Consider the following 27,925-nt stretch of genomic DNA (forward strand, 5'->3'; position numbering starts at 1 on the left):
AGTTAACAGTGGCTCAATTCCAGCAAATTCATCTATGGTGACGAACCCGAGAAAAAGTCCACCATAATACTGTGCGAGCACTTAATGAAATGCTCCCTGGTGTGTGCAGTCACGCACCTACGAGGTTGTAACAACACAATGCAAGTGCAAACAATCAAATTTGCACGGTTTGTACACAAAACCAGATTAGATTCAAACAATTTCCATATATTAAACATGATGCAGGTCTTGCATACTGAGTGCTTGGCTTACAATATGTAAATTTCATGAATCCAAATGTAAGGAAGGTCTTTTTCACTCTGGATTAGACCAATATCTTTCTCTCACTGTAGATACTCCACATATGGTTGTATGATTTTACATTTTATTTTTTTGCACATTCCAGAACTCATCCTGCAACCTCAGCCACCCTTAAAATCCCCCCCACGTTGGAAATCACTTGACAACAGCAGGAAGACAGCGATGTCAGCAGACAAGACTGGTGGAGAAAAGCCATCTCCACCCCATCTTTCACTCATCAGTCATCTCCACGTGCAGTGACCTAAGCAGAGGCTGCAGAGGTCAAGACCACGCTGTCCATCTCTGTTACTCTGTTCGTGAATAAACAGAGGCCAGAGTATGGGTGTGCGTGTCCGTCAGGGCGATTACACGCACACGGAAACACACACAGGCGCTCACACAGCCTCGTGCCGACTCCACTGGCATAATTAGAAACATTTGGGATCATTTGCAAAGGGAACATGAGCTCTGATGGGATCCAGATGCACTACTGGGTTTCACCGAAATACAGGAACTCTTATTTACGAGGGGCCATTACTGGCTCCTCACCCAGGGAGGTGTGTGTGTGTGAGTGTGTGTGTATGTACTGCCCGGTTTGTCCAGATACTAAATGAGTGTTTGGAGGTGGATCATCAGAGAGGAAATTGCCAACACACGTTAAAAAAGGTTAAATTCCTTTTAATGATAGACAATTCACAATTAGCTTTGTCATTTCGAGATGCAACATATTCTGCACATCTGTGGAGGAGTTTTTGTGTCCTCAACAAAATCTATACCAATAATTCTGTTACAGTTTATTTTAGTCGTCTTCTTCTTTTGGTGTCAACAAAAAGTCTCTTTTGGATTTGCTGTGGAGGAGAAAAATAATCACGCTATTAGCTTCCCTCTTTTTTCCATGAAATACTGTTAACTGAAAAGTGAGACTCGGCAGCATGGATGATTGCTGTTTGCTGTACAAAGCGTTGTCACTTGCAGCACTATGCTGCCACCTTGTGGTTGAGAGATGAACGGGTAATAAAAGTTGATGAAGGCTGCTTGTAGGCCAGTGGTTTCATGAAATCATGGATCAAACCACAGTTATAAGTAGAGGTTCTTTGACCTGAAATGTTGCATAGACATAAGATTAGAAATGTTTATGTTTGGATAAAAGCCTTGAGATTACATTTGATTTAGAAAATGGTTATATTTAGGTTTAGATGATAGATTGTTGAGATAATGTAAAAGTTTACGTCAACAGAATTTCTGTGTCTGCCCATGAATTTGGTATGATCGTGTGATGCATTGCCATGAACCAACAAGGCATAACCAGCCACAACAATAGCCAATCTTATTGATTTGCATATTTTCATCAACAAAGGGGATCAAATAATCAGCAAAATCAATGGCTTTTGTGTTTAGTTTATGTGAAAACCTGCAGAGTATCGATTGTTATCGGTTTAGTTTCCATCCACAAAAGTGAATGTTTTAAAATGAAATACTATAAAATCTGCATTCAGGCGTCAGAACTGCAACGACATATCTAGTCAATTCTAGGCTGATGAGATCCGAGCTTACTTTTCTATATGAATTATACATTTTGTATGAAATGAACTGTATAATCAAACATAATCTGAAAAAAACATGTACGTATTAAACATGTTTAATAATTATGTTCCCTCATCCCTCAAGAATAATTTTACCAATAAATCACTGAGCTCAGCCTCCAACCTCTCCGCTCTCCTGGGCCGTCACTGTTTCTTCAGTATGCCTGGAAAACAGACAAGAAAAACTTTACTCTTCGTTAGAAGCTGCGTAATTGACTTGAAAAGTTAAACTCAGGACAAAGCAAACAGCAAGCATTGATTCAGATCCAAAAGTTTTTGTGAAGACTAGTATTTTATGGTGGGTGCTGTGTGTAAAGCACTAACATGGGGCATAATCTGATTCCCTCTAAGGACCGTGTTTCTGAAAATGTTATTTATTCTCCTAATCTTATTAATAATTGATATTTAATAGTCTTATTTTTTATGCACCATGTCATATTGTGTCATGTCACTGAGTTACATTATGTCATGTCACAGAATGTTGTGTAAGATGTTACAGTGTGTTACATCATGTCAAATGATGCTACATTGTTTTATCATTTCTTTATGTAATATTAACACCTGTACATAGTCTTTGTGACTATGACAAAACAATGACAATACAATCCGATGTCACACTGTGGAACATCACTGACCTTTCTGCAGCGTTGGAGTCCATCGATAACACCGCTATCATTCATTCTGTCCTCGGTCTCCATCACCACTTCCTGATTGATCAGGAAGCACAGTGTTGCTTCTGAACATCCATCGATGCTGGTGCTCTATAATACTGTGACATTACTCATGTGCCAGTAAACTGATCAATGGACGGAAGGATCCCTACAGAAAACAGACAAACAGGTGAGGAAATTAGGTGGGTGCAAATGTGTACATGTGTATGTTAGAGTGTGTGTGTGTGTGTGTGTGTGTGTGTGTGTGTGTGTGTGTACCTGGTGCAGGCCGACAGAGAGTCAGTCGAACCTCAGGTGGTGAAGTCTTGAACAACTTTAGCACCCTCTACAGAAAGAAGAGAGAAGTTTTAACAGGGATGTACTGTATAGACAGATAATGAAGCTGCAGATCTTTAATATTTTTAAAACACAAGTTATTACAAAAAAGTATACGTATCAGTATTTCCTTATTAATCTGATTCTCCTGTCAGGGTGAAGAAACCTATCAAAACATTTAGACCATCACATGAGAGAAAAACAACCCACAATAGTTAAAATAAAAGTCAAAATGATATTTCCATGCATATATATGTGCAATATGGTCAGAATATTATATCAATATATACATAGAATCAGTTTAGGTTAAAGGTCTGTCATACAGAACCAGTACAATACTGATCTATTGTCCAATAATTACATGTAATCATACAACTGCATCATATCTGTCGTATTAGAGGTGGACGACAATATCTGATTTTAATATCAGGGCAATAATGACATCATCATCATGCAAATGATAACAAATCAAAGAAAAATAAGTCCCATCACATATAAGCAAATCAAGGATTACTAATGAGATTAGTAAACATAAATGAAATAAACTTGAAATCTGCACATACTGGATAGGACAGCTCTTTGAGTGGCTGGCCATTGATGGCCAACAGGACGTCTCCCTCCTGGATCCTGCCGCTCTGCTGGGCTGGCTGGCCGGGGAAAAGCTGCTTTATCCGGACCAGGCTGCCAAAGTCCCGAGTGGGCGGATCCAGCTCGCACATTAGGAAGCTGAAGCCCAGGCCGTTGGCACTTTTAGTCAGAGTCACTTCCTGGGTGTTATCTGAGGGTTTGGAGGTGGGAGGACGGAGGACAGAGGCAGTAACAGAATAGTGATGAGGTGAAACACGATGTAGATGTATGGAAGTCAGGAATGAAAGGGAATTGGAAAGAGGAGGTGGATGGGAGAAGAGGAGGGGAGGGAAGAGAAAAGATAAAGCTCATTATCTTTATTGTTTTAGAAAATTCATTAAAGGATGTTTATTTTAATTGATTTTGTCTTGTTGGGAATTAAACTTAAACATAAAAAATAATAAAATGCAAAAATAAAAGCAGAATTGATATTTGGTGTCTAGTCTCGGACCTCATCACTCCCCACGAGGATGCAACAAGCTCAACAAAACTGGGATTGGGGAGTGACGATAATAACTTTCCCACAGGAAAAATGAGACTCAGAGCCTACAGGTGGATGCTGTGGTGGTAGGTGGGTCGCAATGGTCGCAAGTTACTGCAGTAGTTACAGCATCGTTTTCAGGTGAGCAATCCAGCAACAGGCATGGCAAAGCTAGATTGAAAGAGTGAGCAGATGGCTTACACTGCCATATACAGTACACAAAGGGTGTATTGGACATGCAGTATGTTTCAATGAGAAGAATACATCGTGAAAGTAGCAGCAGACTCGAGTTGTCTGTTCCAACAATCACCAACTCTGGTTTGGGGGTTAGTTGTTAGTTTTCTTTTGATTACAACAAAGATTTGTTGACTCAAAATATGGTCGTTAACAGATTCTCTTGATCACAGAATAATCATTTTGTCATCACAGGAAATCAAGGCTTGTTATGTCAGGATAAAAAAATATATATTACTTGCATGTTCTCTCCAGCCTTCTGTAGACATGATGAAAGGCAACAGTAAAATTAATCAATTATAACACCATTTTAATAGATAAATGAAAAATTCAATTCTGTGATAATATTCAGTGACAGATACATACATAAAGGTACATAAAATGAGCAACAATACAGGTCTGTACAGAAATGGGTAGGAGGGACATTTTGAAGGTTTAGATGTCAACGGACATTGGCTATTTTAACCTCACATCTCTTGTGTTAATGGTTGCCAAGATTACCCTCTAAAATGGATGAAATTGACTCTGCATTATGCTAAAACACGATTGTCCTGCCTGTGCCTGTGTTAGAGGAAAGAGGAGGGATGTGGGACGACAGGCTAAAGGATAAGGGAGGCCAGAGGGATAAGAAGAGGAAGAAGGTCAGGGTCAGTAAGGAAGATCAGGATGAAGAGAAGGAAGTGTGTGAAAGTTCCCCTTGAAGCAGCCAGACTAGCCTGATCTGCTATTAAAGCACAAAACAGCTTAAGAGTCGACAGGTTCTCTCACGTAGGTTCTTCCTCAGTAGTGTAAGGTTTTGTGACATAACGCTCTGTCTCTCTATGGGAACTGCAGATCGATCTATTGGCAAAATTGTATTCATTATGGGAAGTTTGCAAGAGCACAAATGCTCTGCAATTTATGAGCAGTTCCCGGAAAGAGATCCTGGGCTTGGGGGTGGGGCACCTTTATGGATTTTCTGCATTTAAGTTAAAAGTCCATGTAAATCTATGCTGAGGTCGCCTACCATCAGTGACAAAGCTGTAGTCCCTGGGCCGGTCAGAGATCGTGTTTGGAGGAGTACTGATAGAAGAGCAGTTGTTGATCCGTAGCGGGCTGGTTGCTGGACTGATGCTCTGACTGGATACACTGCTGCTGGTGTCTGCACTGAGAGAAACCCTGGGTAGGTTCATCAACTCCCTCTCCACAACCAAGTTCACGACCTAGCGGAAAAGACAAGAATGTGATTGAGAGGAACACAAACAAGAGATAAAAGTTTTAGGAGGACAAGAAAATGGGATGAAAGAGGAGAGGAAGCATGAGAGAGGAAGAGAAGGGTGTGGTTGGGAAGAATGGAAACAGATGGTAGCGACAGAATAGTAGAAGAGATAAGTTTGAGCAGTAAAGGAAAACATAACAAGACTAAGAGTCTACAGGCATGTTAGGGCCCCTGTGAGGCTGTGCTTAGGCACAGCGGAGCTTTGAGCTAAATGCTAACATCAGCATGCTAACAGGCTCACAATGACAATGCTAACATGTTTAGCAGGTATAATGTTTGCCATGTTAATCATCTTAGTTTAACATGTTAGCATGCTACCATTTGCTAATTAGCTCTTATCACAAAGTACACCTAAAAGCAAAGTATTGGACAAATTCAAATTTTGACCTGATAAAAAGAGGAAAAATTACTACAATTTATCCTGTCGAGGACATGAATGTCTGTACCAAATTTTGTGCAATGCATCCAGTAGTTATTGTGCTATTTCACTCAAAACCACAAATATCAACCTCATGGTGGCGCTAGAGGAAAAGTCAGGGCATCATCAGTGTCATGAGGATTCATCCTCTGGGAACCATGAATGTCCATCTTGTAGCTAATGAGATATTTCACAGGATAAGTGAAAACTTTGACTTGTAGTTGGCGCTACAAGTAAAGTCAGGGGATCACTTAAATCATTAGGATTCATCCTCTGGGGACCATTCATATCTGTATAACATGTCATGGCAATTCATCCAATAGTTATTGAGATATTTCAGTCTGGACCAAAGTGGTGGACCAACCAACCAACAGACCAACCAACTGAAAATTCCATCCCTATAGCTGCTATATGCTGCTAGCATGGCTAAAAACAGCTCATCATCAGCAGCATATATAGGTAATCATTGGTCTCTAATAGACTTTTCACACTGACATCATACAACATCAGCCACATGTTGTCCTTTACCTCTCCAGTTTTACTCAGACACTCCACAGCCTGCTGGTAGGTGAAGCCCTGGAAGCTAATCCCATCCACCTCCAACAGTCTGTCACCTGTAATAGAGAAAGTTTGGGACAAATAAACAAACAGGTTAATTATGTTTTCCTCCTTTATATGTTTAAGTTCTTTACATTGCTACATCAGATCCTTGTGTTTCTATTTCTGCCTTGTAATATCAATCTTTCTCTCTTGAAAGACGCATCAGCTAAATGCCAAAATGTACACAGCAAATTTTCCAATCTTAATAAGTGTTGAATTTCAATGACACAGTGTTAAACAGAGTGTTGTTTGTCCACTCGGGAGCTGTTATGGCTCTGGGGAAGGTGCTCAAAAATAAATCTAAAGTGTTAAATGAAATTATTTGCTGTGTGCTCTTATTTCATTTAGCTAAAAATAAAGCAATTAAGATAACATAAGATAATTTGTACCCCAGGTTGTGTTTCTTCTTGTTTTCCTATTTACAATTTCATTCGAAAGTAATGTGTAACATGCTAGTCATTATTGGTACTGTAAGCCTGTTATTGTTTTTCTTGGTCCTCTGAAGAAGAACAACTTTATATAAACTTCTGGGTTCCCATCAGACAACACATATACCATTTTTAATTTTAGATGGATTGACTATAAATCTGCAGTCCAATAATCCTGTGCTCATGCTCAGGGCTTTCTCACTATAAAACTCAGAAAGTGCTAAAGGACTTTGATGTGAACAGCTGGATGCTTTCCATGCAGAGTTCTGGTGAGCCTGCAGCAAGTCTGCAGCAAATCTGCAGATTTGTAAGAACGAGCTACCCATAATTCATCACTGTGAGAGATCAATAAATGGCCGCACTGGGGAAGCTTCAAATGACTGTAAACAGATCAAACAAATCATTATGAAACGAGTTTGAAAAGGTTGTTTTCCAAAAGTACATAAAGCCTTAGCATTGTTTTGATCTGATATTAAGCTGTAATACCTGTATGTACACGTCCGTCTCTCTCAGCAGCCCCTCCTGGAACAAGGCTTCTGATGTAGATTCCTCCATTAGGAAGGTTAGTCTTGACACCACCCTGAATGATTAATGACACTTTCATTCAGAGCATATCTGTGCTATACTGATGGGGAGGAGGGAAAAGAAGGTGTTTCGCTTAAGGTGGTTATTTCAATGTTTGTAGCAGCACATTTCATAGTGCAGCTGTGATCAGTGTGAGTGAGGTAGCATGGACCAACCTCTCTCTCTCTCTCGCTCTCTAATCTTGTCAATAATCATATTGGGTGGAGCAGACTTTGTGACCCACTGCTGGAAATGAGATGCTGTATTAATTACCCTCCCTGACTGTTCCCTGATGGTACTGCTGCTCGCAGCTTTCTCGAGAACCGCTCATCCAAACATCTTCACACTCGACACTGCGTTTCCTTGGGTCCTGAGCAATACACTTGCCATGACATAGTCAGCTAGCTATTTGGGACCAGGCTAGTTCCGGGAACAAAAGCGTTCATTTCAAAAGTTACATTGCTGATGCTTGAAATGTTTGAATTTAGCGAAACAAAATGGCAAATTTACAAGACTTTGCATCAATGTAACATCTCTGGTCTCTCCGGTCATCTGTTCTTGAATGTACTGTAGCGAGCTGTACCCAGCATGCCGTTCGGCAGTGTAACAGTTAATAGGGGCCCCCTCTCAATACACTACATAGTGTGTACTTCTGGCGGTAGTAACACACTCCCGATCTATGTTCTCCCGTAGATCTCAAGAGCTCTCACTCAACACTACACTTCCTTGGGTCCTATATACACCCGCCAAGTGTGAAGTCGATAAAAGTTATATATATAGTCGATATAGTTGTCGAGAAAATCAGAAGACAGACAGACAGAGACTCCTTCCATTTTAGTTATATACAGTAATGTAACATTTAAGCCTGGACTGAGTTCTACCAATCCCAAATATGTCTTAATATATCTTTTACAAAATATGTCATAAACTCACAGAGATGCTGATGCCCAGACTTCCTGATATCTTCCTGAGCTCCACGCTGATCTCCTCCGGCCTCACACAGTTTAGAGAGGGAGACGAAGAGCAGCTGTCCTGAAAGCAACACAGACAGAAACAACACTCACTTCAGTCCTGTCTCTCTATATGTCTACCTGCACACACACCTACCCAATGATCCATGCATCCATACAGATTATTGGCAGTATAAAACAGGCAATAGATCAGATATTTAAAGCCACAACTACAAAATTACCACAATGGTCACCAATTATTGATCAATACCAGCTAAACAGTTAGTACCAGGTACTGTTGGCTGTCAAAACCCACTATCACCATCACTAGATAAAGAAAAAGAGGTACAGTAAGTTGTTTGTATTGCTGACCACCTTTTATGGGGTCTTATAGATTACTTAATGACCCGTCAAATGATCATAAATAAAGATATTGCCACAAATACACCTAAACCATCACCATGATTCTACCTGTGCACAGAGGACTCGTACTTCTCGGGGGACGTGAAGCCTGTTGCCGGTCTTCGGCGTCATCATGACCGAAACAATCTCATCCAAGCTATCGTCTCCTGATCGTCCGTCTGCCATCAGCATGGTCTGGGACTCGTAATTCTTCAACATGGGAGAGCGCACACTGATGGGACTGAGGGGGACTGTGGATAAAAACAACAGAGTCAGTAAATGTTATACTTCAAAATACTGAAGTAGAACATTTTGAAAATGTTCATTCACGGTAAGAGTAACAAATTATTTTTCTCTGTTTTTTTGTTTTTTGTCTGAAGGAGTTAAATGAATACTTCAACATTTTGGCAAACAATGAAAAGCCGGCCGTCATAGAGAGGGGGGAGATGTGATATTGTTTAAATGACGGCACAAATTTTCAGAAAGTCTCTCCTGGACGGCATTCATAGAGTTGCAGTTGGTCATTTGCACGAAACGTGAAAAATTGTTTTGTCAAGAATGAAAAAAGTAGAGCTTGAGAGAGAAGTTCAAACTCTGGCTCCTCTCTCACCTCTGCAAAGCTGAGGTATCACTGTGTGAAGTGGGTGTGAATGTTGGATCGTCAGTTTTCGGAAAGTTACAGAAATCGTCAGACACAGACCCCCCTAATCCAACGTCAGAAAAGTGTGGGGGGGTTCCGAAGCTATTCGACCATCTGACAAGCCCTTCTGACAGAGTATATTGGCCCCTTAATAAGCTAGACAGTTAGCTTAGCTTAGCACAAAAACTGAATAGAGGAGGAAACAGCTAGTTACTATACAGTTTTTGTGAGGATAAAAAAACATACATAACATGACACTGCTCCCAGCAAAGAAATAGTCAGGCAGAAAGACAGGACAGAACAAGGCAAGCTGTTTCCCCCTGTTTTCAGTCTTTGTGCTAAGCTAAGCTAACCGGCTGCTGGCTGTCACAGCTGTTTCCAGTCTTTATGTGAAACTAACTGGCTGCTGACAGCTTCATATTTACCGTACAGAAATGGTATATGAAGTGACAGCCAGCAGCTGGTTAGTATAACAGCAAGCCTAGCTCTGTCCATAGGTAACAAAACCCACCTACCAGCACCTGTAAAGCTCACTAATTTACACATTTAGATTTTTGTACTGATTTGCTTATTAGTTAGGCGTGTTAATTGCTTTACCTGTGGACGGAGCCAGGCTCGCTGTTTCCCCGTTTCCAGTCTTTGATGCTGAGCTAAGCTCACAGCTGCTGGCTGTAGATTCATATTTAATGTACAGACACAAGAGTGGCATCGATCTTCTTATCTAACGCTTGAATGCGAATAAGCATTAAGAATAAGAATACAAACTTTATTTTTGTCCAGATAGCTACATTATATTGACTGAGAAATAATTGAAATCATTGTGATATATGCTGTTTTAGCTTTCAAAATGTATAGAAATGACAGATGGAGAGAACACTTTTCTCACTTGGACTATAATGTGTTTAACATCAGAATTTGTGGCTTTATACTGCATGATGAGGTGGAGGATGGAATTTGTTTACGCCCTTGAGATCAAGATGAGTCAACATTAACTGACATTTTGCCCAAAGACAAACAAGTGGGATGTATAAAAATACACTAAGATTTTGACATATTATTGCATAGCACAACAATACACCCAGGGACACAGGACACTATGCAGCACAAAGAAAAGAAAGGAAAGACACAAATCTCATTTTTACATGTTCGTAATTCAGAACAGGTGCATCTGTAGAATAGGCTAATTACTAAATCACCAACATTACATGCAGACAAGGGAGGGCAGGGTCATAGCCACAGTGTCATTACACACATACAGTAACCACACACAAACACACACCCACACACAGAGCACCTTTTGGCTGTGAGATAATGAGCTGCACCTCCTCGGGGCTGCTCTGCATGACCTCTGCTGCCTCACTATAGGTGACACCCTCCAGGCTGACGTGGTTCAGAGAGATCAGACGACCACCTGCAGGCAAAGGTCACAGTGAAATGGTGCTGGTGTCCGGTTACAATGGAGTTTGAAAACCTCACCACCGCCTCCGAGCCCGCGTGTGACCCCAAAGGCCTGTGATTGAACCCCACAGACACTTCCCTCACCCTCTCTGTCCTGCTTTGCACTGCACATTCTCAAAAGGAAAACACCAAAATGAGGTATCCAACATTTGAAAAAGTGACAACTGCAGTTGCAAAATGATTGAAAGCACTTAAAAAGAACAAAATAGTGCCATTTTTAGGAAGAAATTGATTGATTTCTAAATGGGAAATAAAAGTTCTGCAGACATACACATACAAACGTACACAGTGTTGCTAAGGATAAAGTAAAAATGTCCACATGGATCTCTACCTGGTCGGATGCGTCCATCCTTATCAGCTGGTCCACCAGGCACAATGGAAGCAACAAAGATGCCTAAGTCGTAATGCCCAACAGTGTCCTCTCCCACTATCACTATACCTGCATCAACACAAACCACAGATGTGTCAAAAAGAGAGAGCCTTTCTTCTGTCGCCCTCAAAGGGCTTTCCTGTAAGATTATGACTTATTCATCACATAGATACTGTCAGACTGCTTACATGATCTAAAACATTTATTCCTAGCAGGTTTGTTCATGTCTTTTGCCTGGAAAGTTTCAACATGCCGTGATAATCCTGGATAACACCACATGCACTCAAATTCATACAAATACAGTAGCATGAATGTGCACTAGAAAGTACTGAAAATAAAGGTAAAGGGATGCCATTACTAACAGCAATTGTTCCAAGGCGTCCTTAGCGTGCCATAGTGGTAGATTAGTGCACGTCTACTGCACATAAAATGAAAAAGAGTATCCAACTGTTCAAAATCTTAACAATTCTTCTTGGGGTCAAAAAACAGATTAAAAACAATCTCTCTGTTGATGCTGTGTATTCAGCTTACCCAGGCCAAGCTTTGGGTCTTTCTTTAAAGAAACACATATGACCTCTCTCTCTGACGATGACCTTAGTTTTGTCGGAGTTTCTGTAAGACAAAGTAGAATAACACATAAACCTTAACTTATTTAAAAAGTAAACTTGGCTTCTTCCTAAAATTAAGTATAAAATGAATCAATAGGAAGATGCGTCATTCGTCCATATTTAATTAAAATCACCTTATGGTATAGCAATGACGTTTTCAAAGTGAACCATCCCACAACTATTGTCAAAATTGAATTATTATAATTATTATTCATTAAACAAAATCACATCTGTAAGGAAACAAGGACATTTGAAAAAAGTTCATTGTTGCTTGTTTGAGTGTGAAGAGGTCTACTAGTTGTTGGAGCCGCTTGCTGAGTGGTAGACTTGAGGTACAGCATCAGTCCCGTGTGGGCCATCAGATAGAAAGAATGAGCAGGATACTTGGACATACCTCTGTGTGCTGGGGAGCCAGAAGGCGCTTCAGATCCGCTCCTCTGAGAACAGGCTGGGGAACGCATGCCCGTGCTGCTGCGCTGACTGCTGGAGCAGGTACTGTGGAAGAAACACAGAAAACCGATGTGATGATAGTGATATTAACTGACTGATCTTACACAGTTCCGTCCTCTGAGAACAGGAAGTGCTTTTTCTGCAGCAGTGGTTTGTGTGGAATAAGCAGAAGAAGTGGTTGAAATTAGCATGAGCTAGCTTTGGAGGATAGACTTTAGCTCATGTACACTCTGGACCCCATTGTTTCTTAATGAGTTAAAGAACGATTCACAAACACAACAAATGCAACACTAGTTGCTCCTTCATCAATGTTGTTGTTTGAATGTGCAGAAAACTACAGATTTCATGTTGAATGTTTCAAGTGAGAATATACAGTATGACAACTGCTAGATGACTAAGTACCTCTGCTCATTAAGGCTCTGGCGCTGCTGTTTGATGCGGGCCTCGATCCTGGCTGCGACGTCATCACACAGCTTGGTCAGGGAATCATCCTGAGGCGTGGTCAGGCCGCTGTCATCCTGTGGCGTCTCTGAACAGGAGAAGGACTTGAGCCGGCTGCTCTGAGCGCAACACGCCGCGGCATACTGCACGATGTGCTCCTCTGGAGGTAAACACAGGTCCACAGAAAATGGCAACAGCACTCGGTGAGTTCTACAACTCCAAAGCCGGCTTTGGCTACAGTCGTGGCGCAGTAACTGACCTGAGACCAGGCTGTGGCTGAGCTGGCGAGAGTTCATCTCATTGTTGAACTTGTGCTGGGCTGAGCAGAGGTTACACAGATATTTAGCTATCTTGGATCTCTCTGTGATGAAGGTGTACTTCTTCTTGCTGCCCCGGCTCTCTACTACAAATTTACGTCTCTGCAGGAACACAGAAAAATAACAAATGTCACAACCAATTACATTTTCATATGGGCAGCAGTTTGATTTGAATTTCACCCAGTAAAAAGGAATGAAATGATAAAAAAAAAAATCACTGCGCTCACATTAGAGGAGATTGTTGCTGTCTCCCTCCAGTAGAAATTCTGACTGGTGGATCGGCAGCCATCTTTAACCTCGTAGACGATGACTCCTTTGGCACAAACCCCGAGGAAAATATCTCCTTCAAAAGGCTTTTTCTCACGCATCACACGGTGGAACAGCACGCCGTATTCAGGCAACTGCTGACACACCTAAAGGCACAAATAGTGAGTGGTAACTGTGCTTCATATGATACTAACGGTAGCCATAGTGGTATAGGTGCACACAACTAGATATTCATTTTCATTATCAAATTTGATCTTGCTACCTTGAGGAACTCAAGCTCTGATTCGTCGGTAAGCATCTGAGTGTTGGTGGTGTGAAGTCGTAGCAGCTCCCCCTGAATGTAAGGCAAGGCACGTTTCTCCATCACGCTCTTGGAGACATACTGGTCAGGGCGGTAGTAGTTCCTACCGTACACCTAAACACAACAGATCAAAACCTTTTATTTAGAGAATTAAAATCATTCACATGAGATAGAGGCTACCACTTGTCTCAACCATGGTCTCATTACTTTCCAGTAATTATACTATACCACATACCATTGCTATGACATTGCTTAAATTACCTACATACCACAAAACTCTACATACCAATGATATGTTTAATAATGCTGTATGTGGCACCTTTAAATCCATTTTTAGTTGGATTAAGCTGACCTTAGATGCTAATGTTTACACAATTATTATAACAAGTCGGTTTTGTTTGTGAGGGCTCCTTTGAATTTAAATGTTTTGTTCAAATTTGTTGTGCACAACCTCAGCCATGCAGTCTCCACACTCCGTCTGCAGGGCCAGAGCTCCCAGGTACAGAGCCGTCTCCTCGTGGCAGGACAGCCTGTCCTCCAAAAGGTCTCTCCTGAGCTGGAGGTAATACTGGTGGCGCGTCTGCTTGTGCCTGATGGAGAAGACAGCACACATTTAAAGGATTCAACCCGACTTCACGAGACACACTCCTGTCTAGTGTTTTTATTTTTGTGGTAATAACACACAAAAGAGAAATACTTACAAAAGAAGAGAAATGTCATTGACAAAGAATTTGACCCTGAAGAAAAGGACAAAGGTGGTTGTAGGCACTTTCTTCCAGCTATCTGGAGCAACTTTGGAAATCTTGGTATCATTGTCCACAAAGAAAAACTCATTATCTGATCAGAGAAAGGAAAAATTGTGAGTTGACATAGATAATGTATGACTTCTAATTTACCTACACTACATAAAGTCCCATGCAAAGGGTGTGGTCACGCCAACATTTATTATTTGTGTTTTTTGCCTCAAAATGCTCTAGTGTTCAAATAAAACTCTACACACATGCTTTGTGTGAAAACAGCTTAAATCAGTGAGACAATCAGACACAAACAGAGCTTCAGAAAGACAGCCAGTCATTCATTCAGTGTGTCAGTAAGTCAATCTGTCAGTGACTACAGTGCACACTCACTCATTATTTTTAAACCTCTTTACCATCAATATAAGCAAGGCCAAAGTAGAAATGTTCCATCAGGTTGGAGTGAGCCACAATCATGTCAAAGACGTCCCCTCCTCTGGATTTCACCTCACACTTGACCAGGATGCTCTGACCGTTTGGCATCACCACACTCAGCTCTCTCTGAGTGGTTGGAGACTTCCCTTTCTTTGACTGCGAGAGGGAGAAAAGAATTTTGCGGACAAAATTAAATAAAAAATAAAAAAGCTGATGGTAGTGACCTTTTCAGCTTCAGCGGTGGAAAGTAACCAAGTACATTTACTCAAGTACTGTACTTAAGGACATTTTTGAGGTACTTGGTACTGAGGTACTTTACTTTACTGCAGTATTTCCATTTTCTGCTGCAACAAGGCAGTGTTGTGTGGCTCGTTCCGAGCCACTTTGTTAGTTTCCCACTGTGTACAAACATTTTTTTTCCGTGTCCACACTGAACGGACAGCTAGCGGGCCGTGGGGAAATATATGCTTAATTTGACAAAAAGACGTGTATTGGATTAGAATCGCATACCCCACCTATAAGTATATTTTGATGGTAATGCTTTTGTTTTGAATGCAGAACTTTTACTTACTATTTTTACATTGTGGTATTGCTACTTTTTCCACCACTGTGCAAAGTGCACTATAAAAGAGTAATTTTATAGATTAATAAGCGAGTGATGCAGAATCTTGCAATATTGATTTTTATATAACATTGTTATGTGTTCCACCTGTCAAAGTGAAAAAACTAAACAGGCTCGGAAATTGGTTTCTGTTTAGGTTTAGGGTGAGAAATTATCCATGCAGTTGCAGAGTAATGATATACTGGTTCAGTTCAAATTGCAAAAGAACAAAGGGAGATGGGCGTTTCAAATGCAGTTTGAATGGTAAAAATCTGTTATGCCACTGTGGAGATATCAATGTTTAAAGTCAAGAAAACTGTCTTGCCCACAAATTTGAGAGCGTAGGTTTCAAGGAGAATAACATCAGTAGGCTTTAAGCTGTAGGTGGGTGATTTCAACATATTGACCCAGGGAAACACACTTAACATTTGACCTTAGGAAAAAACATTGCTGAGAACATAAAACCCTTTGAAAAGTCTCCTTAATGTGTCAAATTAAGAGGATATTGAGATGGGGAACATAGGACCCGGGAGCAGAGATACCCGTGTGAATGGTTGTTGACAAAGTTCAGGAGTTTCAAGAGGCAGAGATAATGACTCCCCATATTTCACTGATCGATCCAGTAAAAACTCACCTCCTGAGATTTGGGCTATAAGACTGGGTGTGTCCCTTGAAACTACTGTAAATATCTCCAAACTCTCACAATGACAATGACAGGATTTTATTTCTTTTTTCAAGAACTCACCACGATGGATCCAGGCAGCTCCAAGACAACCAGCGGCTCGTCTAACATCCTAATAAACTCGGGACCCATGTCCTGCAACAGAGGACAAGGCAAAAGAAAATATATTGTCAGTTCCGCCACCACAAGATATTATGTTATTATTATATTATGTAACATGATATGATAATCTAGCTCACCTTCGCTTTCTTGTCATTCAGACTCATTGTGGACTCAAACTGTCTGAGGGATCTTGAGTTGGAGTTTCGATTGCCATCCATGCACGGACTGCAGGGGCTGTGGTTCAGCTGCTGCCAGTTGCCGTAACTCTCCCTGTGTCGGCCTCCTGAGGGAATCCTGGGGAAAATAAGTTTTCCACTTCTCAGTCTGGTGGGAGGCGAGATCTGTCACTCATGATACGATGGCTCAAACAAACATCACACATTTCATGGCAGAAGCCTCCTCTGGGGGTTTTGTCTTCCCAGCACTGTCTTTTTACTTGTCTCTTTTTCAGCATTGCTTTTATCACTTATGCAACTGATCAAACTGTACTTTAAGTTGGTTCATTTTAAAGTAAACAACATGTGTTCTTACTGTGCTTCAAACCTGTAAACAGGTTTATGATAATGTATTATGTGCTAAAAAACACCTCTGTTAGAAGGTGTGTACAATATGTTTGGACACAGACTTCATACCCTGTGGCCTCGCATGGATAAGATGCTCCGGAGAATGTTCTAGAAATCTTCTTCTTCAGCGCCCATGTTGAGTTACTAAAGGATCCTCCTGAAAAACAAATTGATATGTAATACTTATGTCCACGTGCCAATATTATAGCTTCCACATTTGGAATTGTAAAATGCCTAAAAAACCAATAGCTGACATTTTGGAAAATACATTTATTCTCTTTCTTGCTGAGAGTTAGATGAGAAGATTGACCACCCTCATGTATGTTTTAGATATGAGGCTACAACCAGCAGTCGGGTTAGCTTAGCGTGGCATAAAGACTGGACTCAGGGGGAAATGGCTAGCCTGGCTCCAGAGGGCCTCATTTTTTAACTCAGTACAAAAATCGAAATTTGTGAGTTAGTGAGCTTTACAGGTGCTGGTAGGTGGATTTTGTTACCTTTGGACAGAGCCAGGCTAGCTGTTTCCAGGCTTGGCTCTGTCCAAGTAACAAAAACCACCTGTAAATAGCACTAATTTACACATTTAGATTTTTGTACAGATTTTAAAAAATGAGATAAAACATGCTCATTAATCAGCCATGTTAATTTCTTCACCTCTGGACAGAGCCAGGTAAGCTTCCTGTCTTTATGCTAAGCTAAGCTAACTAGCTGCTGGCAGTAGCTTCATGTTTATCGTATAGACATGAGAGTGAAAGTTATTTCAGAGTTTTCTCAAAGGAGAACACAGGACAAGTGATGAACAGAGCACATATGTATGCTGTAGCAGATAAAATACAAAATTTCAACTGGACTTTAAATCTGACAAAAGGGATCAGTTTCTTACTGTGTAATCTGTCCCTGACCATTTGACTGCGGTCTGTTAGGTGGGATCCATTTTCAGCCATGGACACATGATCAATCTGCAAAGACATCATTGTCCAGCTCAAGGAAACACGCAGAGAGTAGGTGCTATCAGTAAACAAACAAAAAAAAACTAAACTAAAACTACTCAAAACCAAACATGACCTCACCTAACCAGCTCAAATCAAACACTCACTGAGTTTCTGTAGACATCTTCTACCAGCTGCCTGATGAGCCGTTCAGCAGGAGGCAGCACTGAGGCCTTGTGGTGAAGCTCACAGGTCTCCAGCACCGTCAGCAGGTCGGTCCGCCTAACCACCATGTCCTCGCACATGCTCAGGAGCAAACCCTCCAGCTCTGCACTCAGCTGGACCGGCTGGGGATGAAACAGGTGACAGCAAAAATGGATGATGCACAAGTACTAAGAATACGCAAGAATGAGTTTGAGCAAAAGATAGAAGAGGGAGGAAAGTACCTGGTTTTGAGGTAGATGATAATCAACGCACCAGTAAAGAGTCATCCCCAGTGAGTACACAACCATCTGAGGACAGCAGAACAAGGAGATTATGCAGACATTCATATCTGCTCATATTATAACACTTCCAAGTCCTGTTTTTTGGGACCATTGCTATTGCATGTGCCTTTTTCTGCCTTTTGTGATTAAAGGGTAAAGGTCACACCAATCTCTGAAATTATTAAAAATCATGATACATAGCCATGTGATAATACTCCTATCCAAACAAAGCACTTTTGGCTAATTAAAAAGTTTTATGGACCTGATTTTGATTACATATTTCATGATGTTCAGGTTCTTTTTAAATTATGTCTTCTTAAAACAAAGCAATTTATCCATGTAAACCCTTATACCCCTTCATAGGTTTAATGCGTTATGTATCAACCTATGACCTTTTTATGGAAGCCTGTAGGGGACTATATTAAAATGATAATGTAAACTTGAAAATGAAAACGTAATTCCACAATAGCATTATAATTTTCCACATACGTATGTGTTATTTAAAAATGAAAATGAAATAATCAAATTTTCATTTTCATTTCCACATACTCGTATGGGCGTTCTATGAACATATTAACATGAAAATGGAAAAGCTGTTTGACATTTCATTTTCAAAGTCGTACCCCGCTGTACAGTGGACAATATTCAAATGTTATTTCAAATTTGAAAATTTAAAATGCAACAATGTAGCCTGATTTTCCATTCATGCAGAAGCAATAAGTCAAAATGAAAATGAAAACAGCATTTGACATTTCATTTTCAAAGACTTAACCTGCTGTACAGTGGACAATATTCAAATGCAATAAGCGAAACAGCGCCCCCAGTCTATTGCATTCACATTTACATGTCACCACGCTCTTTTGAGGTCAACATGAAAATGAAATCTGTCAGTCCTCTCATCAAGGCGATCTTTCCAAGACGGGAGCTTTCCAACCTTTTCAGCTGCAGTCCTGGTGGAGGCAGCATGACCCTGCTGGACCTCAGGAGCTGTGAAGGAGGCCACGTCTTCGTATCGGGCACAGCTCTTGAAGGCCAGACTCCCATTGGCTGACAGCAGCACCGAGCCTGGGCTCAACACACTGCACATGTTACCTGAACCTAAACAGAGAGCAGAACAGAAACTGGTGACATTTACCAACTCAGAGGGTTTGAGCACGTTGTTTCATAATTAGTCTGATTGGATGCTCTTGAATGCTGCCTTAGAAAAGAGCCCTGTACCCAGATAAAAGGTGGAACTGGGAGGAAATGGGAACCGATAAGCTGTTACCTTTTTTGGAAATGTCCAGCAAGGCCTCAGTGGTGGCAAGCAGCAGACACCAGACCTCATCCTCATCCAGTGGTGAACCCCGGGCCTCCAACACTTCTGCCAGAGTCACAAATGTACCCATCTTGTTGGGAGACACACACACAAAGCTGCAGGTCAATAGACTGTATTGCTGTGTGATGCATGGGGAAAAGGTTATGTGTTGCAGTATTTATCTCCTTTAAAATGTTCCGTTTTTTAATCAACAATACCTGTTAATGGGAAGAACACTGTTATGAACCACAACATGGAACATTACGAGAGGAGCTGTAGCAAGTTTTCTTACAGTGTCATTTTTGGCTGATTGTCCTCATGGACTATAATCCCATTAAGTAGTACGTCACACTGAATGTTTAGAGGTCAGAGGTTGGGAGTTTGAGACAGACAAGCTCAGAGTTTAGTGGAATTAGATCTAACTGGAAACAAATCCAACACTTCTGTTAATTATCTTCATACTTTTCCTATCAAAATAAAATGATCATAACCGACCACATCTAGTTTCACATTTTGGTTTTCCGACATTAATAACTATAAGATTCCAGGAAGCTGCAGTTTTAGTTTGAGCTTGAGGACAAAAAACACACAATACATTTGTACATTGTGTCTTTTTTTGTTGTTTGTTAAATTAGATTTTTTTTTTTTTGAGATTCCATATACTGTATCAACTTGTACCAATTCAGTCTGTTCAGCTGAGCCTGGTGTTGAGCGGTTTTAAAGCACTTATGTGCTTACGTCGAAGGATTTCTGAAATGGTTGATTACCTTAAGAAGCTTCTGGTAATTTAAAATATCCGGCACACTGATGACAACATATTACTAGTTCAGGTGAAAAGAAGTGCTGTAATTCATGTGCATTGGGCATTTCATATTATGAGGAATAACCACATCTTGATTGCTACCGTTTAATTTTAAAACAAAATATTTATTGTCGTATAAATATAGTATTTTTTGAAAGTATTAGATACTCTTAAATCAGTTTGGGAAGCAATGCAACATCATTCACTACCAAAGACATTTAAAAAGGCACTAACCCTTCATTTCTGTCTTCATTTTACCTGTAAAATTTTAAGTAACGTTCCTATATTATACCTTGAAACGGCGTGTAAAAATGAGTATAAATATTGATTAAGTAGGATTTATCAAAGAAAGAGAATCAAAAATATAACCAGGTAATAATGAATAAATGGGACTACATAGCTTTTGTGTAAAACAAAACATGGGTTTGTATCATTCTCAGATCATAGGTAAAGGTTTTATACGCTGACCCTAAAGCAGCAGTCATTACTATTATTGGTCTTATCACCTTTTTTCTTAGTGTCACAAGGAACAAGACATGGATGTACACTTGCTCTTGTTCCCATTGGCGTAGCCACTACAGCTGATACTAATATAACTGGCATTTGGGTTGGGGGGAGGGAACATAAATCTATGTTGTATGTGAGTGACACTGTATCACTCTCTCGCTGATCCTTGTAATGCTCTGCCAGTACTGATGAAAATAGTAGATATTATTAATGGTTGGGTTGCACCTTAAAGGTGCAATGTGTAAAAATTGAGACTACTCTCCACCTGTCAAATTCATACTCCAAACAAATAGGGGGCAGCAAATCACATATCAGGTCATAACTGCTGCTAGCTGCTGTTCGCTTGACACCTCTCCAGTCCCTGACTGAACCCGCCGTGTCTTCGTCGCCCCCAGAGTCAGAGTCCTGGTCAGAACTGCTGTAAATCACCTGGGCACTGTATTCCCTGTGGTCAAACTGGCCTCCGTCGGTCCCAGTCCAGCCATGTTTACTGGTAGGCTGCTGAACCCTGTACCGTTGCCCGTTCGCCTGGCTCTGGTTCTGGTGCACATTCCCTGCTGTCTCCCCCTCCCAGGGCCTGACAATCTCCTCCTCCCGGAGGTCCAAGTTAACTGAGCTAACTAGCTAATGGAAGTTATCAGCAGTTATGACAGATATGTGATATGCTGCACACTATTTTTTTGGAGTATGAATTCGACAAGTGGAGAGTAGTCTCAATTCTTACACATTGTACCTTTAAGTGTACTCTGATTTAATTCAACTAAGGTAACCTGGGGTGTCTACATGGTGGCAGCAACAATCTGTAAAGGCCTTTTTCACAGCAGACATTTCGATTTCATAGTAGGAAAAGCACGGGTGTTTCTAATAACATTACCAATGGCTCTGATCTGATCAAGTGTCCCAGTAAGCCACGACAGTTTGACAGTGAGCCAGCATGCACGATACAAGGACCCTGAAACTGAAGCAGCTAAATGGAATTCAGCCATCATTATTTATAATAATAATAATGATATTATTATTTTAATGGAAATGCAAGCAATTATACCAAAGTATAACAGTTAATTTGGCTGAAAAAATGCTTGTTAAACCGCCTTTGACATACTAAATTATAAAAACTGATTATAAGAACTGTGTGTTTTAAAATCAGAAAACGTATTTTTTTCCCACCAGATAATAACAACTCATTGTATTGCTAGCATGTTTAGTGTTATTGACCAGGTATAAGTGCTTGTTACTTTGTATTGTTTGTTACCTTAATTTATCCAGAGAAATCCGGCTGAGCACACGGGCTCTTTTTCAGAAACATCCTGCTTCTAACTGACTCTGTGTGAGTTTCAGGGGAACTCTTACTCTCATTCAGTTTCATTCAATTTTCTACATTGTTCATCCTAGACGGAAATTGTGTTGTTACAGCATTTATAAAGAATCCTGTACCTCATGCCCCAGCCAGCTCTGTGTCTGCAAACACACATTTCTAGGCCTACAGGTGGTTTGATGAGTAATGTTCAGACATTATCACTTGGTTTTGACACATTATGTAGCCTACCTTATTTTCTCCGGTATCAGAAGAGATTCCTCTTCAGTTCCTTCAGACATCCACCATTCAGAACCTAATCCTTCTTCCTCTTATGCATCCCCTGCTGCCATTCCACCCACCTCTCCCTCGTCCGAGTGCTACTGTCCGTCATGGCAGCTTGTCACACACCCACATTTCCTCATGACAGATCAATCATCTCCACAGAAAGGACACATCAGCTCCATAACATAATGTGCTCAGCGCTCACAACTAATGACATGTTGTTTCTGCGTTTTCCTTCATTTTCAACTATTTTTAGACTAGGGAACATAAGAACATAATTGGATTTGCAGGGCAAGCGAACGGCAGATGGGGCAGCAAAGGACCAATCTATTGTAGGCGGCACTGTGTTAATCTGATGTTTCAACCACAAGTGACACATTAATTGTCCCACTTTCTATTAGATTACATAGATTAACACACACAGTTGATTGGCCAATACACATGGCTTGGTAAATAACCAGATGTAACAGAACATGTTACAGGCTTATATATCCTTCCACTTGGCCCAGTGCTTGAAAAAACATTCAAAATGTTACTTAATAAAAGGGAGAAAAAACACAATGTTGAAATACTTAAAAGTCCTCCATTCAAAATTGTGACTTTTGTAAAATTAAAAAGTACCCTATTAAATGTCACATGTAATTAAGTACCAATGGTAAAAGTACAATGCTGTAACATGTAAATTGTTTTAGGTCATAGGTGTATGTAAATTTTTTTTTGTTTCATAGGTGAGTGTAACAAGGTCAGACTGTATGCCTGTTGTGAAATTTAAAAATACATAAAGTACAACTGCCGGACAGATTGAGGTGATGTAAAAGTGACCTCTGAAATGTAATGTGTGGTCTAAGTCTTATGAATTGACATCCATGCAGAATATTCTTACCCGCCACTTCATCCTCAGCCACATCATCAAGAGAGGCCTTGTAACTTAGTTAGGATTTCCGTCCCTTTCCTCCACAGCAGAAGGAATAATTAACACACTGACCTGTGACATGTGACCTCCTGCCACTAGCATACATTCACAGGTGTAAACTGTGATAATAGTTAAACATGCTAACTCTAGTGTGCTTATCTGGGTGCTGAATTCTCAAAAACTGGTACAGAAAATCATCAGTAGGACAATGCTAATTAAATGATTTATCAAATGCTTTTTTTTAATGTAAAATCTTAATCTGAAAAGTAACTACTAACTATGGCTGTTAAATAAATGTAGTGGAGCAGCATAAAATGGAAGTACAGTACTTGAGTAAATGTTCCTAGTAACTTTCCGCCACTGTGAAAACTGAGTAGCCTGACCTTTCAATGCTTATAATACAATATTAACAAGTATTGTGGGTTTTAAAGTGGTCCACATGCCTGATAGGAGAGATAATCATGAATAAAGGCACCACAGAGAGAATTATTTTGATTTATTTGTACTTCTATATCTTCTGACATGAATAAAGATTAATTTCTGTGATTGACACTAACAGGATGATTACATTTTTGATTTAGTGTTGTGTGCTCCTTTATCAACAGTGTCTGTGCTGATTATTGTATTTGAAATATGGTAATCCCTGTTGATTATTGTGGTTGGCATTGTAGTGCACTCAATTTCCAGTTTATTAGGTACCCGCATCTAAAACTAATGCAGTCTTATACAGCAGCCATGCAATAAATTCTGTCTTCATGAAGTTTATGATGTTCAAACAGTTGAAACTGTTTTAGAGGTGTTGATGGTCATTTTGGCAGCTACAATTTTTGTGTTGTTGAATTATGCTGCATCATACTGATAAGTGTAATATTTGGTCAACCACATCTATATGTTTATATGAACACCTGTCTAAAACTGTTTCAACAAAAACGGAACATTATAACCTTCATAAAGGTATAATTTACTGCACGATTGTTTTATTAAACTGCATTCGCTTTAGCTAGTTGTACCTAATAAACTGGCAACTGAATGTATATGTACCAAACAAAACTGTACACTCCAACTTTGCACTATATAAATAAGTTGTAGGCTACATTAGCCAACCTACAACTTATTCAAATGTATGTATATACAAATTTGAGTGCCCAATTTTATTTGGCAACTATAACTGTGACAACAAATAGAAAAAATAAACCTCTCAGTTGCAAGATCGTTTAAATAACATTTGTATATATGTATTTATGTATACATTATGTGTGTATTGTATGTATTTTAACGCATTTAAGAAAAAAAACACCTATAAATGTTTGTAAAATATCAGTATCTTCCCGTTGCGTGTGGTGCCATATCAAAACGTTGCGAAATGTTCGCTTCCGCTTTCCAGGAGCGGCTGCCGGTAACGCGCAGGCGGTCTTGAACGTCCCACTGGTCCTCATTGTGCAGCAGAGGAAACATCGCAAGGTTTCGAGACGACGTTGGTATGAAATGGCAGAAAGTGCTTGTGTCACGGAAGCACAAAGATTAGGTTACGTAGAAGCTACACATGTATTTTGCGATGAGCCTGGCCTGCTAGTGTGAAGGAAACGGGAGTGTATCCGGAGGAAAAAGGGATTCAGGAGCTGTTTTTCTCCGAAAAACGTCCCGGTTGTGTCTCCAGCAGGCAGCAAACGGCGACTGCGGGTCGACACTGTAGGAATTAACCGGAGAGGGGTGAGCTCGACATATGGATTTTTTCTTCCTATGAAACATGTTTGACGTGTTATTGTCAACCGCTGGGGGATGGGAACAGACAAATTTGGGCCAGACGCGTTACTGTAAATAGGTGTTACTACATTATAGTACATGGTGACCACCACAGCAGGCAGGACAGGTCTGGCCTAACTGGTAAAAGGCAACCAGACTGAGTGGCTACACTGGGAAGCACACTACTGTAACCTATTCATGTCAGTGCTACACACACATTAGCACTGCTTATACTGTAAACTGTGAGCCGGGTGGTGTTGCCAGTCATAGAACTAGTGAAAGGTTAAACTAAAACGCTGTGACCTCCTGTCTGTGGTCATCTAAAGACGACAACATCTTCCATGTAAACAGAAATCACGTATTGACGCCTCTGAATACACCCTGCTTTTAAGCTAACATCAGTTTGCTGATATGTACTGCTGTGAAATGATCTCAGACATATTTCTGTTAGCTTGAAAGGTGGGCAAACTCAATTTCCGCACTGCAAACTGAGCATCGGTGCACACACCGGTTACACTGGTTATTATACTGTAGCAGCATCTCTGTGAATTCAATTCAATTATGTAAATTCAGTTCAAACAACACAGAACAGATGGGATATCAATATTTGGCTGTATACAAGGGTTAAGTCGGTCTGTTTATGTGGTTTTTATGTGATTTATGTGATGTGTTAATGGCCTCACTGACCTGCAAATTGAAAGGTGAATGCGAATATTCTTCCTTGGCAATTGCATAATGTTGCAGTTTGGTTTATCTTTGTTGGTCAAATGGTGAACATGTATCAGCCTCTATCTTTACAAGTAAGATAGCTTATCAGGCCAGGGATTCAAATTTGAAGTTTTGTAATCCATCAAATTATCAGTGAGTTATTAATAATCTGATTTATTAGAATTGTATGATCAAAGGTAGGTTAGGCTGATAACCTACCTAACCGGTTGCAGCTTGTGTGTGTGTAGTGCATGCATCTTGGTTTAACTATCTGTCTAACATGTTCCTATTAGAGCTTCGTATCGCCACCGATTTCCCGAATAAATTTGATTCTGAGTCACAAGGTCCCGATTCGATATTCGATTGGATTTAATATCGATTCGGTTAGGGACATTTCAGTAACAATACCAATTTTGCTTGGATATGAAAGAGATTCTCAGAGAACTAATGCTGTAAATGTAAATATTAATGTTTACATTAAGAATTTATCCTTTAAATCACCTTTGACAGAGCTGATATTTCCACTTAGACGCTCCAGTGTTTCCCCAGCCATTATATTATAAATAAATATATAGATAATTACAGTTGAAATAATGTCCCTTAATCGTATACAGTTCAAGTATTGCATTTCTAAATGTTGTGCGGTTATTTCTGTATACCTGAATAGCAGCTTTTCACTCAACTCTCAAAACCACCGCGATACTTATAAGTTAGCATAATATGTTGTAATATGTTATTCACGCTTTTTTCAACATTTATACGCACTGTTTGTGAACTTCCTCCTCCTTACGTTTGGCGGATCTATGTGCTGTTTAAGCTCATCAAGTTAGCAGCACAACAAGTGAAAGCAGCCAAATCTGTAAAGTTTCCCGAAGTATTTGAGTATTGCACCCTTGGTATGCCTTCCGATCCGCAGAGCCCAACTCGCTGCACTTCGCGGCCGGAGAAAGCTTCTCCTGGAGAGGAGTAACTACCACTGGTGGGTGGGGTCCCGCTGCTACTCGGGTGAAACCGGCCACATCCCAGCCTCATACATTGAAAAAATATGGGTAAACAGCAATTTTAGAGCTGGGTGGGTTTTTTTCTTCTCTTTTTAGCTACCTAGCTAATGTCAATCTGCTTATCACAGAAACAAAACCCTCACGCAGCATTTTTCTCTCACCGCAGAAGGCTTCACTCAAGCGCCCTGCCAGCTCTTCTTTGCCAGAACCCCCCCACCCCCCCGCTATAGCCTATGGACACAAAGATCGATCTCTGATTTTATGAATTGATATCAGATAATTCAAATGCGGATCGATTTGAATGGGAAAATCTATTTATTATTATTTTTTTCTTTAACCCAGCCCAAGTTCCTATAGACGTATTTGGGTGATAGAGCTCCCAGACTGCAATGCACACTGCTACCAAGGTTTTCTAAACAACCTGCCAAGAGAACAGCAATGGTCAGCCAAAAGCACCAAGAAATCTGATTCCTGCACCAAAAGCACAAGATATCCTGCAGAGATGGGCTTATGAGTCCTGGCCTAACACATGATGACCTCACATTCATACCTGGTTGATACTGACAGATTTAGGGTCTATTGACTTGTGAATATTAGATGATTGTCTTTTTTCTCAATGGTCGAACCACAGTCTTTGTACCCAAACTCAATTAATGTGTCAGATTATAGTATCCACAGGTGTATGCCATAATTTGCCTAGTTAGGTGGAGTCAATATTTGATATAAAGACAGGCCACACTGTGGCATGTGCTGGTTGTCCTCCTCTAACCTGGCAGTCAGGATCAGCCCTGACACAAATACAACAACAGCATGCCACAGTTCAAACAGTCTTGGGTGAGGGCAATGATAGTTTCTTTGAGAAAGAATCACCACTGTCTCATGTCTTTCCACATCTTTGGATCATGTTCAAATTCTGTTCTGCAAGATGTGATATTTCATATGCTGTTTTTACTGTCCCTGTGAAAATATGTTTTGTGCTTACACCTCACGCAGCATAGCAGTCCATATTAATGTACATATTGAAATATGTATTTCACGGTATAAATGCAATCACTATTGCTGTTGAGCTTAAAGATTCCTTTAAGCTTAAAACTCCCTAGCAGTAGATTCAGAGCCAGAAAAATGACCAAGAATTGTCTGAGCTGCAAACAGAAAATCTATTTTAATTAATAAATTGTACAA

At 40.3% G+C, this 27,925-nt stretch overlaps 2 protein-coding genes across 9 annotated transcripts in view; one reads left to right on the plus strand and one right to left on the minus strand.

The window, feature by feature from the left end:
- Positions 1 to 940: 940 nt before the first annotated feature.
- Positions 941 to 22,600, minus strand: frmpd2 (FERM and PDZ domain containing 2). Of its 7 annotated transcripts, none has more exons than XM_044179499.1 (32): positions 22,346 to 22,599; positions 19,461 to 19,581; positions 19,128 to 19,291; positions 18,155 to 18,220; positions 17,876 to 18,055; positions 17,663 to 17,738; positions 16,849 to 16,936; positions 16,354 to 16,510; positions 16,178 to 16,249; positions 14,813 to 14,987; positions 14,364 to 14,499; positions 14,114 to 14,252; positions 13,624 to 13,776; positions 13,322 to 13,507; positions 13,037 to 13,196; positions 12,739 to 12,937; positions 12,281 to 12,381; positions 11,810 to 11,890; positions 11,240 to 11,347; positions 10,745 to 10,861; positions 10,048 to 10,119; positions 8,880 to 9,061; positions 8,392 to 8,490; positions 7,381 to 7,474; positions 6,395 to 6,480; positions 5,197 to 5,392; positions 4,429 to 4,449; positions 3,412 to 3,626; positions 2,792 to 2,858; positions 2,498 to 2,681; positions 1,959 to 2,026; positions 941 to 1,127 (listed from the first exon to the last, which is right to left on the minus strand). In XM_044179499.1, the coding sequence occupies exons 2-30, from the start codon at positions 19,579 to 19,581 to the stop codon at positions 2,644 to 2,646; spliced, it is 3,549 nt and encodes a 1,182-aa protein (XP_044035434.1). In that variant the 5' UTR covers positions 22,346 to 22,599; the 3' UTR covers positions 941 to 1,127; positions 1,959 to 2,026; positions 2,498 to 2,643. The 7 variants fall into 7 exon arrangements, with proteins under 7 accessions (XP_044035434.1, XP_044035435.1, XP_044035439.1 ...); XM_044179500.1 differs by having other exon boundaries at positions 941 to 1,378; XM_044179504.1 differs by having other exon boundaries at positions 941 to 2,026; positions 2,792 to 3,014; positions 22,346 to 22,600.
- Positions 22,601 to 24,653: 2,053 nt separating this feature from the next.
- mapk8b (mitogen-activated protein kinase 8b) overlaps positions 24,654 to 27,925 on the plus strand; it is a 33,617-nt gene continuing 30,345 nt past the window's right edge. Inside the window, exon 1 of one of the 2 annotated variants that reach the window (XM_044178256.1) lies at positions 24,654 to 25,001. The gene's annotated coding sequence lies outside the window, so the exon portion shown is untranslated. The remainder of the gene's footprint in view (positions 25,002 to 27,925) is intronic. The other variant, XM_044178255.1, reaches the window with a different exon arrangement.

This window comes from Siniperca chuatsi, linkage group LG20 (genome assembly GCF_020085105.1).
Source record: "Siniperca chuatsi isolate FFG_IHB_CAS linkage group LG20, ASM2008510v1, whole genome shotgun sequence".
In the NCBI taxonomy this organism is placed as follows: Eukaryota; Metazoa; Chordata; class Actinopteri; order Centrarchiformes; family Sinipercidae; genus Siniperca; species Siniperca chuatsi.

Coding starts and splice junctions, on each gene's coding strand:
- frmpd2 (XM_044179499.1), bottom strand. CDS start 19,581: ATGGGTACATTTGTGACTCTGGCAGAAGTGTTGGAGGCCCGGGGTTCA. Junction 14,253..14,363: donor AATGACATTTCTCTTCTTTT/GTAAGTATTTCT, acceptor CTTCTCCATCAG/GCACAAGCAGACGCGCCACC. Junction 9,062..10,047: donor GAGCCTGGCTCCGTCCACAG/GTAAAGCAATTA, acceptor TTTTATCCACAG/TCCCCCTCAGTCCCATCAGT.